The sequence below is a fragment of the Cryptomeria japonica genome, chromosome 2 (genome assembly GCF_030272615.1).
Source record: "Cryptomeria japonica chromosome 2, Sugi_1.0, whole genome shotgun sequence".
Lineage (NCBI taxonomy): Eukaryota > Viridiplantae > Streptophyta > Pinopsida > Cupressales > Cupressaceae > Cryptomeria > Cryptomeria japonica.
The window spans coordinates 471,018,503-471,031,070 of record NC_081406.1 but is presented as its reverse complement, the minus strand read 5'-3'; the positions used below and the strand labels follow the sequence as shown (position 1 = coordinate 471,031,070).

Genomic DNA, 12,568 nt, shown 5'->3' with positions numbered 1-12,568 from the left:
GCCGACCAAGCTCAGGACAATGGCAGACATATCCAGTCTTCCTATGATAGAGAAAGCAAAACAATAAGGTTGGATTGGAATGAGCCCGAGGTCGTGGATTTAGATGCTTTGATGGCACCAGTCTTGTCTTGTACTCGCAGATGGGTAGACGTTCAGCATCAGAAGTTGAGAGAACAAGGCATAGCTATGTCTTTCACTTTGGAAGAGAAATCAGCCGAAGGTGGAGCCAGTGTGAGTGAAGGCAATCCCAATCCTAGGAATTCAGGTGAAGGTAACCTTCGATGTGCCAGTGAGGGCAATCTCCATCCAAGAGGTTCGAAGAGAAAAGAAAGGTCAGAAAAGAAAGAGTCTTCCAAGAGAAAGCAAGGGGCCAACAAAGATCAAGCACCAGGTACTTCTTCTAGATCAGAGAATAGAACAATTCAAGTGGAAGAATCCATGGAGTCTATGGTACAGAATGACAGGCAGGAGGAAGGACAGGCACAGCATGTTTCGTCAGATGGATCTCTCCAAGACTATGAGTTAGAAGAAGATAATGAAATAACATCTCCTCCCAGACAAGAAGAAATGGTGCATAAAGAGATTCAAGTTCAAGAGACAAGATCAATTATCCCAGATTGGTTGAAAGAAAGATTGACTAAGGTGATCGTAGTAGAGGACGAGGACAATGCAATTGATTTAGAGAGCCTTGTTGGACGTTCACATGAAGTAACAGAGAAGAGAAAGGCTACCAAGATGTCCAAGATGATTCGAGATGAGACTGGATCTAGGAAATTGCAGATAGCTACACCGGCAGCAGACAAATATGAAGGTGAGATCCTAGCAGAGGAATATGATATACAGACTTTTGAGTTAGGACCATCCACAGCAGAGCAGACTTTAGATGATGCCACCGACACATTTGAGGCATTGAAGGACAAGCTTAGAGAAGAAATGGAGAAAAATAGAAAGCTTGAGAGAGAGGTCGGTGCATGGAGGACATATTTCAGTCACATCAATGAACCTTTGGGACGTCAGGATCCAGTTAGATCACCAGTGCAGGCATTGCCACTTCAATCAATCAATGAAGCAGAAAGATTCAGGAACCTGGTTCAGCGTACATGTAGTTGGATGGATAGATCTTATACAGTGGCCATAGAGTTTGTTACAAGGATGATGAAGATCATTCATCAGGCTATCCAAGTTCTTGAGATAATCCACAAATTGATGACAACAGTAGCTGCATTTGCCCATACCAAGGACGTTGTCATTCCTGTCTTGAGAGTTATAAGACACACATCAAGAAGAATTTTAGCGCAGGAGAGGATCTTGGAGGGTGATTCTCACAGTTTGTTCCAGTGGTCAACCTTACTCCATATGAAGAATGTTTTCTTTGAGGACATCAGTGTTAGATGTGGCCAACTTGAGGAAGTGATCAATCCGATCCAGGACAGAGTATTTGAGGTACTTCGTACCATTCTTGGTAGAGGGATCGAGGTCGAGACAGATGTGGATATGCAGGAATTTGAGGATAGAATCAAGATCATCTTTCGCAAGGACGCAGATGTTACAGATGAATAGTATGGTCAGATGTTTGCCACCATGCTCCTGATTGAGAGGACGAAGGAACTTGAATCTACTTGGGACGCAGCTCTTCTAGATGCATTCGATCAGGTCATCCACTTAGAGGAGAGTATGAAGAATCTTCCCGAGATTCCAATCACAGAAATCGAAGGAATCGTGACAAAATTCATTGCATATGCTAAGAAAGAGAATTGGAAAGGGAATAAGATTCTAGATGAAAGGTTGTTACAGATGACATGACATCTTATTTCTCATTGGTTGATACCTCCTAGGTTTTTGTGCCGAATTTAATATTTGGCTATGTATTTAATATTGTTCAGTAAAAAGGAGGTCATTTGTAACAAACCTTAATTAGGGTTTAGGTGTCATGATCTTGTCCGTTGATTTACTTTCAATCTGGACCTTTCATTGTAACTGGGGATGCTATATATACCCCCATTTTTCATTTCATTTGTAATAGTTAATAGTATGATAGAGAGTCAATAGAGTAATAGTCAATAGTTGATGTAAGAGAGATTAGAGTTAGAAGCAATTTTATTTTGTAGCAAGATTGAGTTTTGAAGAGAGACATTCAAGCAATTGTTGTACATGATGACTTGGAAATCAATAAAATATTGAAGTTATGGTGTTTTGTTGCAAATTTCTTGAGTTATCTTCATGGTTGTTTGATCTACTTGAATCGTGCTCAATCAAAGTAGTTTGTTAAATTTGAAGGACAAAGTGTGAAGATTTGATATTTGGTAGGATTCGTAATCCAAACCACTAGCTTCTTGCTGATTGTAGGAACGCCTTGCGTGGTCGACTGGAGAATACTTTGAGTCCCTTAATCTTCAATCATTATTGTATCTTGGATATGTACCTTCGTAGTAGTGTCCTTGATCTTTGATGCATTGAGTATCATTTTATTACCTTAGAAGATCGCACTAATTTCAATTGAGTTGTTATCTTATGGCAAAATTGAAGTTGGTTGAATCTTGCCAAGTCTCGTCCATACTAAGTCATTCATAGGGTTAGGCTAGATTAGACCTCTTTTAAACCCTACTCCTTTTGCTATTTTTGAAAGTTTCCTTAGTTTAGAAAATCTTTGAACTTTTGGAATACGTAAGGCCCCTTGGAGGAAACAGCAAATCACATCATACCACTAAAAGCTTGTCCACACGTAGAGACCCTACTAAAAGAACCTTGGAGTCTACCTAACTGATCCTTTACGCGAATCTTCAGCAGTTAGAGACTATTTTCTCAAGAGAGGATAAGATGCCTATTGGTATTTTATTCTGTGTATGATTGTGTACAAAATACACGTCAACATTCCCCTAAGAAGAAATTCAGTCATTTTCATAAAAAATGTGTGATTTTTGTTTAAGCGACCCCTTCTTGCCAAATTCGGGATTTTTAGACGAATCTGCGATTTCTCATTCTTGCAAAGTTATCAAAAACGCCGAACTTCTTAAGTGATTCGTCGCTCATGGGAAGACTCGGGTTTTAGAGGAGAAATGAAAATGCTTGGCCTTTTGGAAGAAAATGATTTGATTTGAATCTATAGTAGCCCGAGCTTTTCGTTTTGTTCCCTGACCTTGGCCATTTAGAAGAAATGCGATTTCCTTAGCGATTTGGAGGGAATTTGCTAGGGGATTTTGAAAACGCCCTGAAAGAGCGAGTTTAGGTTTTAACAGGCTTGTGAAGGCCACAATGTCACACAAAAAACACATGCCGAAACTTGGTCTCATACCTCTTCGACCTCTACAAAGTACAGGGCATTTGCAGACATGATTTCAATCCTGGGCTTCTATCTCCATCAGGCAGACCACACACAAAACGGGGGTCCCCTGAAATAGGGGTGTTTGTGCAAAATGCACAACACGTCTTATCAACAAGTGAAGTCCGCCTAGGAAAATCATTAAAATGTCTTGCCAAAGCTCAACTCCGCCTTGACACTTAGCAAGAAATGGCTTGCCAATGGCTTAACTCTGCCTAAGGCACCAAGAAAATGGCCTACCAACACCTGAATTCTGCCCTACACATAGCAAAAATGGCTTGGTAGCAAGTGAACTCTGCCCAAGGTCAAAGAAAAAATGTCTTACCAACATATGAAGTCTGCCTAAGGAAGGTTGAAGATGTCCTAATAGCAAGTAAACTCCGCCCAAACACCAAGAGGAATGTACTAAGGCATTTTGAAATCCACCTATCACATGAAAGAAAATGTCTTGACCCATGCCTAAGTCCGCCATGTCTAGAAGGAAGTGTCGTAAGACATGCAAAGTCTGCCTAGAAAAGGTTGGAAATGGCATGGTAACACATGAAGTCCGCCCAACACTTAGCAAAGATGTCTCAACAACACATGAAGTCCACCCAGCACTTAGCAAAGATGTCTCAACAACACATGAAGTCCACCAAGCTTCATGGAGAAAATGTTCTAACACATGCCCAAGTCTGCCTAGGTGAAAGGTTGACCAAGTGTGAAATGCAAGGTAAAATTCGCCAACACTTAGAAAGATTTCTCAAATGCATGTCAAATTTGCCCAAGCAAAGAGAATCTAAAAGATTCCTTGCCAACACATCAGCTTACATGGACAAGATGAAGAAAATTGGTTAAGTATGAAGTGGCTCTAAGGAAGAAAGATGGAATATTCCTTTGGAATCTTCTAGAAGAATCAAGTTGCCATCTTTAGGAGAGAAAAACAAGGACAGATGAGAAAGAGACCAAGTTCGTTGAATCCACAAAAAACATAAAGATGCTAAAGAAGTTCGAACTTCTTAGCCTTATATTCACTTTAACCTTTCATTTCACTTTCATTCCTTCTAAAGTTCAAAATTGAAGAGCTCTCTCCATCAAGTTCAAGAAGAAAGAAGATTTTAAAAGAGGAACAAGAAAATTTCTATGTAGAAGAAAGAATTGGTCAAAGGTTTTCATCTTCTTTCATAAGAAAAGACAGATTTTCCACCAAGTTTTGGAGTTGAAGTATAATTTTCAGTCTAGAATTTGAGTTGTTGACTGATTTTTCATCATTTTTCTGTCTCAAAGGCTAATTTTCACAAATTTTTACTAAGTGTTGAGCAGATTCCTTCCATTCATAGACTGATTTTTCGCAGAATTTTAAATTTATGACAGGCTGAAGGTGAAAAGTTGAGACAATAGAGTTTGAAATCAGGAATAAAGTCTCATTAGACTTAGACTTTACAAGATGAAAGTGATATTAATTTAGTTTCCTTGTCTTTTTCAGGCAATAAATGACCACTCAGGGAGGACATTCAAGGAAAGTTCAAATGAAGTTTGCCAGCAAGGGAACATAACCAAAATCCAAAATTACTTCGAAATGGAAGAAGGTTGGAGACACCAACCTTGCTCACATTGATTTCAAAGACTTTAGAAGAAGAATGTACGGACATGAAGGATATTTACCAATAGCAATTGCTCAAAGGATGATGATGAATGGTATTGTCTAGGCAGTTGGATTTCCACCAGCAGCAAAGTGCAATGAGTTAATTGTAGAATGTGCCATGCACTACAATAACCTAGAAAGGCAGATTATTGCACCTGATTGGAGAGTATTGGCATATCTTGGAGAAACTGCTATCCAAGAGGCATTCAGGATTCCAAAGTACAACAAAACCACATTCAAAACCAAAGAAGAAACCACAAGGATTTATGAAGAACAACTTGAACCTTGTGCAACAAATATTGACAAACTATGGCTGGAGAAACCCAAGCCTACCTATAAGAGGATGCCAAAGAACCTTCTTCGCACTGATTTCAAAGATGATTATGGAGATATTATCTTGCTACTCAATAGAGTAATGGGCAACCCTCAGGGTGTGCCAATTAAGTTCTGAATGTATTATTCCATTGATGAAATTACTTTAGGAGTTGAGATGTTCAATTGGGCAAAGATAATCAGTAATACCTTGGATGAATGATTGAGAAACTTGGAGAGAACAAAATCTTTCTACATGAGTTCTTACATTATTTACCTACTGGCCAGAAATTATAGGTAGACAAGATTAATTTGCAAAGGTATAGTGGGTAACGGTGAAAATGAATTCAAGGCATATGATTGTTACCCATAGTTGCAGTTTCATGAGAAGTCTCATTTCGAGCAAGTAAATGATGTATTTTAATGTATATCACTAGAATATTGCAGGGAGGAACTCATCAGAGACTAACTCAAGAAGCTAAGAACTTGATAGGCAGATTTGGATCCTAGTTCATTCAGTATCCAAGATTCACATATTTGAGGCTTCAAGGATCTACTAGATGTCTTTACAGACTTCCAATTTATCCCACCAATAGAATGATACTGCTTGAAGTTTTTAGGCAACCATAGACATATGAAAGCTTCCAGAGAGCAAAGCACAAGATTGGAATTTCTTTTCCATTTTTTTATTGGAAAAATGCTTAAATTCCGTTCAACAACACAAGCAGCTGAAGGTGCAAGGCTGAAGATGCAATGGTATCCGTTTATCTTCTACCGATCTAGAGAAAACTTTGATCCCCATAATCATATTGGATTGGTGAATGGAGAAAAGTATAAGCACATGATGGATCTTGAAGACTTTTGGGCTAATGCTGCAGATGAATTTGACATAAGGAAAAGACTGTGGTCAAGATTACCTGTAAATTTGATCAGGACAACTGAGCTCTTTCGTGTGCCTGACCAATTAGAAGATGATGGAGAATACACACAACCACGATATGATGAGAATAAACCTCTTTTTCCGGTAAGATGGTCTGATCCAGAACTTGCAGATTTGACCACTCTAATGAAGCCAGTTGTCAAATATACACAATGGTGGGTTGAACAACATGTCCAAGAGCTGAAACAAAGAAATATGTCCCTTATAATTTGATGGGTGTTATGGAGTCATATTCTTCTAATAATGAGGGAACATCTCAAAGTGTTGAACCACTAGAAAGTACAAATTCGAGGAAAAGAAAAGAAACAGCTGAAAGTTCTACGAAATCAAAGGGAAAGAAAATCGTAAATGAGGGAGCTGCTGGAAAGAAACAAAAATCAGGTCCATCTCACTCCATTAGTGCCACATCTAGGAATTTGAACAATATATCAATTCCTAAGGATGAACCACTAGGCGAGATAAAAATCCCTTCCCCAATTCATGAAGAAAGGAATGTGGAATCAATTCCACAGGAAGTTCAAGAACAACTATCTGCTTCAAATACTGAAATAAGTGAATTTGAAAATAATGAAATGGATATCCTAGATGGGGAATTCGAAGAGGGAATGATTTTCGGCTCTTCGGGGAGTCGAGGATAATCTAGGCGATAAAAATAATCATGAGGAAGAAGGTATTGAGCAGCCCACAATACCTGATTGGTTAATGGAGAGAATGAAAGTAAAAGCACTTGTGGAAGTTCAACAAGAAGATGATACAACAAATTTCCTAACTAGGTTGGAAAAGGTTGCAACAAAGAAAACAGCCAAGAGGTTTTCCTCGATTCAAAGGGATGAAGCAGGCTGTCGTTCAGATCAAATAGCTGTGCCAAAAGTTTATAAGGCAAAAGAAGATATTACTTTGAGGAGTATGAAATAACAACTATCAACTTGGGCCCAACCACTAAGGGGCAGGAAGTTGAGGACTTGGATAATTCAATCACTTCCATCAAGGCAAGATTGGAGAAAGAAATAAGAAAGAAAGAAGAATTCAAGAAAGAAATTGAGCAGTTGAAAAAATATATCCAACACTTGACCAAACCCATTGATCAAGGAGATGCACCAATTCCTCCACTTTTGACCCTTCCATAGGAAACAATTAGAGACTTTGAAGAAGGGAAGGTGACAGCCAAAGAGACTAAGGAGTGGATGGCAAAGAGCAATAAAGAAGCTGTCATGTTCATGGAAAAATTGATGTTATCATATGGGCAAGCTTCTTCATTACTCTCTAGAATTCAGGACATGGCAGAAGTGTGGGAGGATCTTCAAGATGTTCTGGACAAAGTAATCCCGTGCTTAAAAGTGTTGAAAGGAATTCCCAAGTAGGAATTAATAGATGGACAGGTAATTGCAGTTGGGGTTTTATGTGATTTCAGCACATGGTATTGGGCATTAATAGCAAGAAATGAAGTTCTGGAGAAGGTAAAGGTTGACAGTGTCAAAATTGAGGAGCTGATTGAAGAAATTCAGAATAAGATTTTCCTTGTGGCTGCTGATGTACTTGGGAAGGAAACAATTCAAGAAAATGAAATGCACGTGGAAAATCTAAAGATCATCATCAAAGTTTAAGAGAATTTCTTCAGTGTCAAAGGATCAATCCTTAAGAAAAATTTGACTAAGGCATCAAACTTCTTTTCTATCAGGGATGCCTTTCTGAAGTAGGAATTGGAGTGGGAGAATGCTTTTGCCACCTATGTTGATGATTTGGACGTGATTGAATTCAAGATAAACATGCTGCCACATGTCACGATGGAAGAGGTTAATCCTCTTGTGTCCAAGTTTATCGAACATGCTGCCACAGAAAGAGGATAAGGATGCATTCTTCTAGAAGAAAGCTCCCTATGACACTTGTCTTTCATTTACTTGTACTTATTGGATAACTACTGCAAGCCCTAGTTGGGATATTTATGTTTCAATCTCGGCCTTTGATCTCTGTTTAATCTAGGCCTTTCATATATTTTCAAAACTCTATATAAACCCCACTATTCTCATCTGTATGGGAGAGATTGGTGAAATTGTTGCTTAAGACTACTTTGATAATAAAGTTCATTTGCATTGCTTTGAATCTCTATGTTATCTTTTAGTTGCATGGTTTCATATTGTTTTCAACATAGAATAGAATTTGCCTTATAAAAGCTGATTAAATGAATGCAAGATTTGATAGTATTGATTGGTGAAATCGTTGCTCATACTTTTGATGAACAAATGATTTTTTTTTTCATTGTGCAAAGTTAGCCTAAGCGTATTTTGTGGATGTTTAACTTCTACTTTGGATAAATATTGTTCATTTTGATGGTGTTATTCATAGTATGGAAATCCTAAACACAACCCTTGAAGATTGCACCCACTTTGTGTAGTTGTCCTAGTGTGGCGAAGTAAAGCGTGGTTATTAGTTTTACGGTTTACCCAATCATTGTCGTCTTTTAAATTCCTAGGAATAGTATAGAATTCTTGAATCCCTTTCCTTTTTACCCCTTTTTGAAGTCCCAAAATAGAAAATCCCCAAAAAATAAAGCTAAAAGTCTTCATTGTAATTGAAATTCACAAGTCCCCCTTGGATTACCAGCATAAATCACCAAAAGAACTATATTCAACATTAAAGTCGCTAGTTTGTGTTGGTGTTGGAAATAAGCCACACCTGGACCGATGATGGACTGGTCCAAGAGGGGCCAGTAGCTCAGTGGTAGAGCACTCTAGCAGCGTATGGAAGGTCCTAGGTTCGAGTCCTAGCTGGTCCATGTCTCAACATGGTATTAGAGCCAGGTCCAGGCTAGGAGCCCCAAACACATGAGAGGTGTGGCTTAAGGGGGGGTGTTGGTGTTAGAAATAAGCCACATCCGGATTGACGATGGACTGGTCTAAGAGGGGCCAGTAGCTCAGTGGTAGAGCACTCCAGCAGCGTATGGAAGGTCCTAGGTTCGAGTTCTAGCTGGTCCATGTCTCAACAGGTTGTAGTATAAACATTGGAATCGCCATATGATCTTCTTTGCAATCTTAGCATACACGGTGATTTTATTCAAGAGAGAATAGAGTGTCTTTTGGGCATCTTTATTTTGTGTTCGGTGTGCCATAAAACACACACCAACAGGTCTCTTGAACTCATTGCCATTGTTAGAATTCCATTTTGAATAAGTTAGCGTTCTCCAAAAAAATTGGAGTTATCCCTTGCCCACCAATTAGCCTACAGAAAAACTTGGAAAATAGACTAATTGTTCATAGATCAATTATGCTTAAAAAGGGAACATTACACTATGAGCTTCAGCCAACAAAATCAAATGTTGGTTGAATATGACCATTGTGCAAACACACATTCAAGTTGGCAAATTGTGGTGTGAGCTCAATGAGCTTCCTTAGTGGTTGATTCTATAAGAAGATTGATCAAGTGGTTGAGCTGGAGCTTTACCAGCCCATAAATTCAACTTATTCAAATGCATAGGTAAAGTGTTAACTGAATTGTGAGAGACTTCAAGTGAGTCAAGAACTCAATTTGATAGTAGGTGTCTGCTATCTCGCTATCTCAATTATTATTCATTTCTTTTAGTAGTTAGGGCCTTCCATTAATTATAATGGAAGACACCATTTTTTGTTTGCAATTTTCGAGTAAATGAATATTGTATCAGGTTGAATGGCAATTTTCCATTCTCCTTTTTGTCGATTTGAAGCCTCCGAACTTCAAGCATCCTGAGCAAATATTCATTTCACGTATCACAGGTGTCTTTAAAGTGCTTGATTTACTTTAAACTATATATAATTTGTATTTTTTTTGAATTATAAATTTACATTTTAGTTTGATATCCCTTAGCATCCCTTGATGTATTGCCCTCCGTTTCCTCCCTTCTCGGTACCTTCGCCTCTTCTTTTCCTGCTGTTCTCATCCAAGAGTCTTAATGTAACATAGCTAGTCATTTGCTACTAGTTGAGCATTAAAAGTTTCATTCTTTTTCAATCTTCATATAGCACTTGACTACTAAATTTCTCATGTTTACTTTCATTATTATTGTACTCTCTTCCTTGATGGTCAAGACTCAACGATGCTCTTGTTTTCTCTTTTAACTTCCCATCTGCAATCTACTAGTTTGTCAAACTTGATCGTTTTCTAATTCCATTCATGCTTAGCATGCCAATTTTGGTAATTAACCTTTTTCCAAGAAAGAGTCTACAGATAAATTTCTGACAATTTAGATTGTAATCAGAGTAGATAGTTGAAGATTATACGGGCCTCAGGGCACATAAAGTTAATGAACTTTTCTTTATTAAGAATGGTCCCTCTTGTTTCTTAATTAATCTAGAACAGCACATATAGCTAGATTAAATTGAGTATAATATACCTCAAGACAATAATAGTGACGTTAGGCAAACTTGTTGAAGTTGTAGATATGCCTGGTCCAGTGTGGCAAGAGCATGTGGTATAATTTGGTTAAATTAATTACTGTAGTTGATCAGTTTTCTCTGAAAACTAATTTAAATATTTTGCTTTTTTATAACTTTGTTATCTGCAATAATTTTTAGGGTGTAACATTGGGAGGAACTGGAAAGGAAGTTGGTGATCGACATCCCAAAATTGGAAGTGGAGTTCTTATTGGAGCTGGTGCCACAATTTTAGGAAATATAACTGTTGGCAAAGGCGCTATGGTGGCTGCAGGATCTCTGGTTCTAAAAGATGTCCCCCCTCATAGGTGGTAGTTTTCCTCCTTGTTTATAAACCATTTGCTTACATAGTGGCTTTTTCTTTTTTCTTTTTTCTTTTTGGTGTTGTGATAATTTTTAATATGTGAAGACAAGGAAACCTTGATATTACTCATTTTAACCAACGAAAGATCCAATGCCCTCTTCAACAAATGGTTATATTCTGTATTGAAGGTGGTATTTATTGGTCTTATATTGAACTTGAAAACTTTTTTGAACTTTCTTGTTGAATGGTTATATTAAATATATTTGGCACTATAAAAAATAAATTAGAACAGAGGACCCAGTATTTGTTAGGGCTAACTTTGTACTTTCCAAATACTTTGTGGTGATTCAAATGACGGATTTTTTACACCAGCTTACTTGGCAAGTTAAGGTTTGGGTCCACCTCATCAAAGATGGTGCCATATCAGCATGTTTTCTAAGGTTTCATAAAATACAAATATATTAATGTTAGTCCATAACTTGTGCATTGAGTCTTGTCTGTTTTGGTGCATCTATGTGGCATCATATGATATGCTGTTTTTTCATATCAATATAATAATTTTGGCTTTTGTAACTTACTGGATAATGGAACTCAGAAGTTTGAGACTTTGCATTGGGGTATTCTTTTGCATTTTTGAGATCTCAGAATGCATTTTGAACTTACCTACAAAAGAAAAACGGTCTATCTTGTAGGAAAACTTTCCTGTCCTATTTGGTGATATTTTCTTCTAATTGCAATTACCACTATTGGGTTTCTTTTTTAGGCGGTAAGGTTTTACAATGGAATTCTAACATGATATTTGAGAAGAAGGTTATATGTTGCCTAAATATGCATTCAGAAATGGATGGCTTGAAACTTGCCTTTTAACGTACACCACGTTTTGGTTGCAGTATGGTTGCAGGTACTCCGGCAAAAGTGATTGGCTTTTTGGATGAACAGAATCCATCTCTTACTATGAAACATGGTATACTTCCGAGCTTTTCATAATTTTGCCAAATAATGTTATTTGCATGGATACAAGATTCGTAAGAAAAGGGATATAAGATATTCAAAACATGAACCAATTTCATTGAGATTAATGCAAAGTGGGAATGATTTTCTAACTGCAGATGCAACCAAAGGATTTTGCAAACTTGTGGCAGAGGATTCACTTTATGGTGGTGCTGGAATATAGGCGCCTAAAACTCTTACTAATTGTTGGATTATGTGATTGTATTTTTAAATTTGCATTTTATGGAATACATGTTTGTACCATTTTATAAAAAAAAAGAAAAAAGTTTGTAACATTAAACACTATACTGGTTTTTCTGCTATGAGTTCAGTTTTCTAGAATATAGGCATGCAATCCTTCTATTGTTCATCAACTGAATTTTTGCAGTATGAGCTACTGCATCTGCATTGAAGAAAACTTGTATTATTTATCCCATATTTTGTCATCCTAGCTGGCTGTATAACTTGTTTTTTCTATTCCTAATTCTCGACAAGACTCCTTATTCTTGAAAAAGTGATATCTTATTCCCACGTTGTCTAGTTTATAGTATTGATTAGTAGCAATTGATTTCTTGTTAGAGGAATCAATATACTCTTCTATCTAACTACATTTGTGTTCATGTGTAAATAAAAGCTATTTACAAAAGGATTTACACAACGTAATAAAATTGTTAGG

At 37.4% G+C, this 12,568-nt stretch overlaps 1 protein-coding gene across 4 annotated transcripts in view; it reads left to right on the top strand.

Moving 5' to 3' along the window:
* LOC131051272 (serine acetyltransferase 2) overlaps positions 1 to 12,343 on the top strand; it is a 155,562-nt gene extending 143,219 nt beyond the window's left edge. For 2 of the 4 annotated variants that reach the window (XM_057985933.2, XM_057985745.2), the window contains 3 exons: positions 10,740 to 10,906; positions 11,793 to 11,866; positions 12,012 to 12,343. In XM_057985933.2, coding sequence (XP_057841916.2) covers positions 10,740 to 10,906; positions 11,793 to 11,866; positions 12,012 to 12,076 — 306 coding nt within the window. In that variant the 3' untranslated portion in view covers positions 12,077 to 12,343. The remainder of the gene's footprint in view (positions 1 to 10,739; positions 10,907 to 11,792; positions 11,867 to 12,011) is intronic. The other 2 variants (XR_009107110.2, XM_057986074.2) reach the window with 2 other exon arrangements.
* The last annotated feature ends 225 nt before the right edge of the window (positions 12,344 to 12,568 follow it).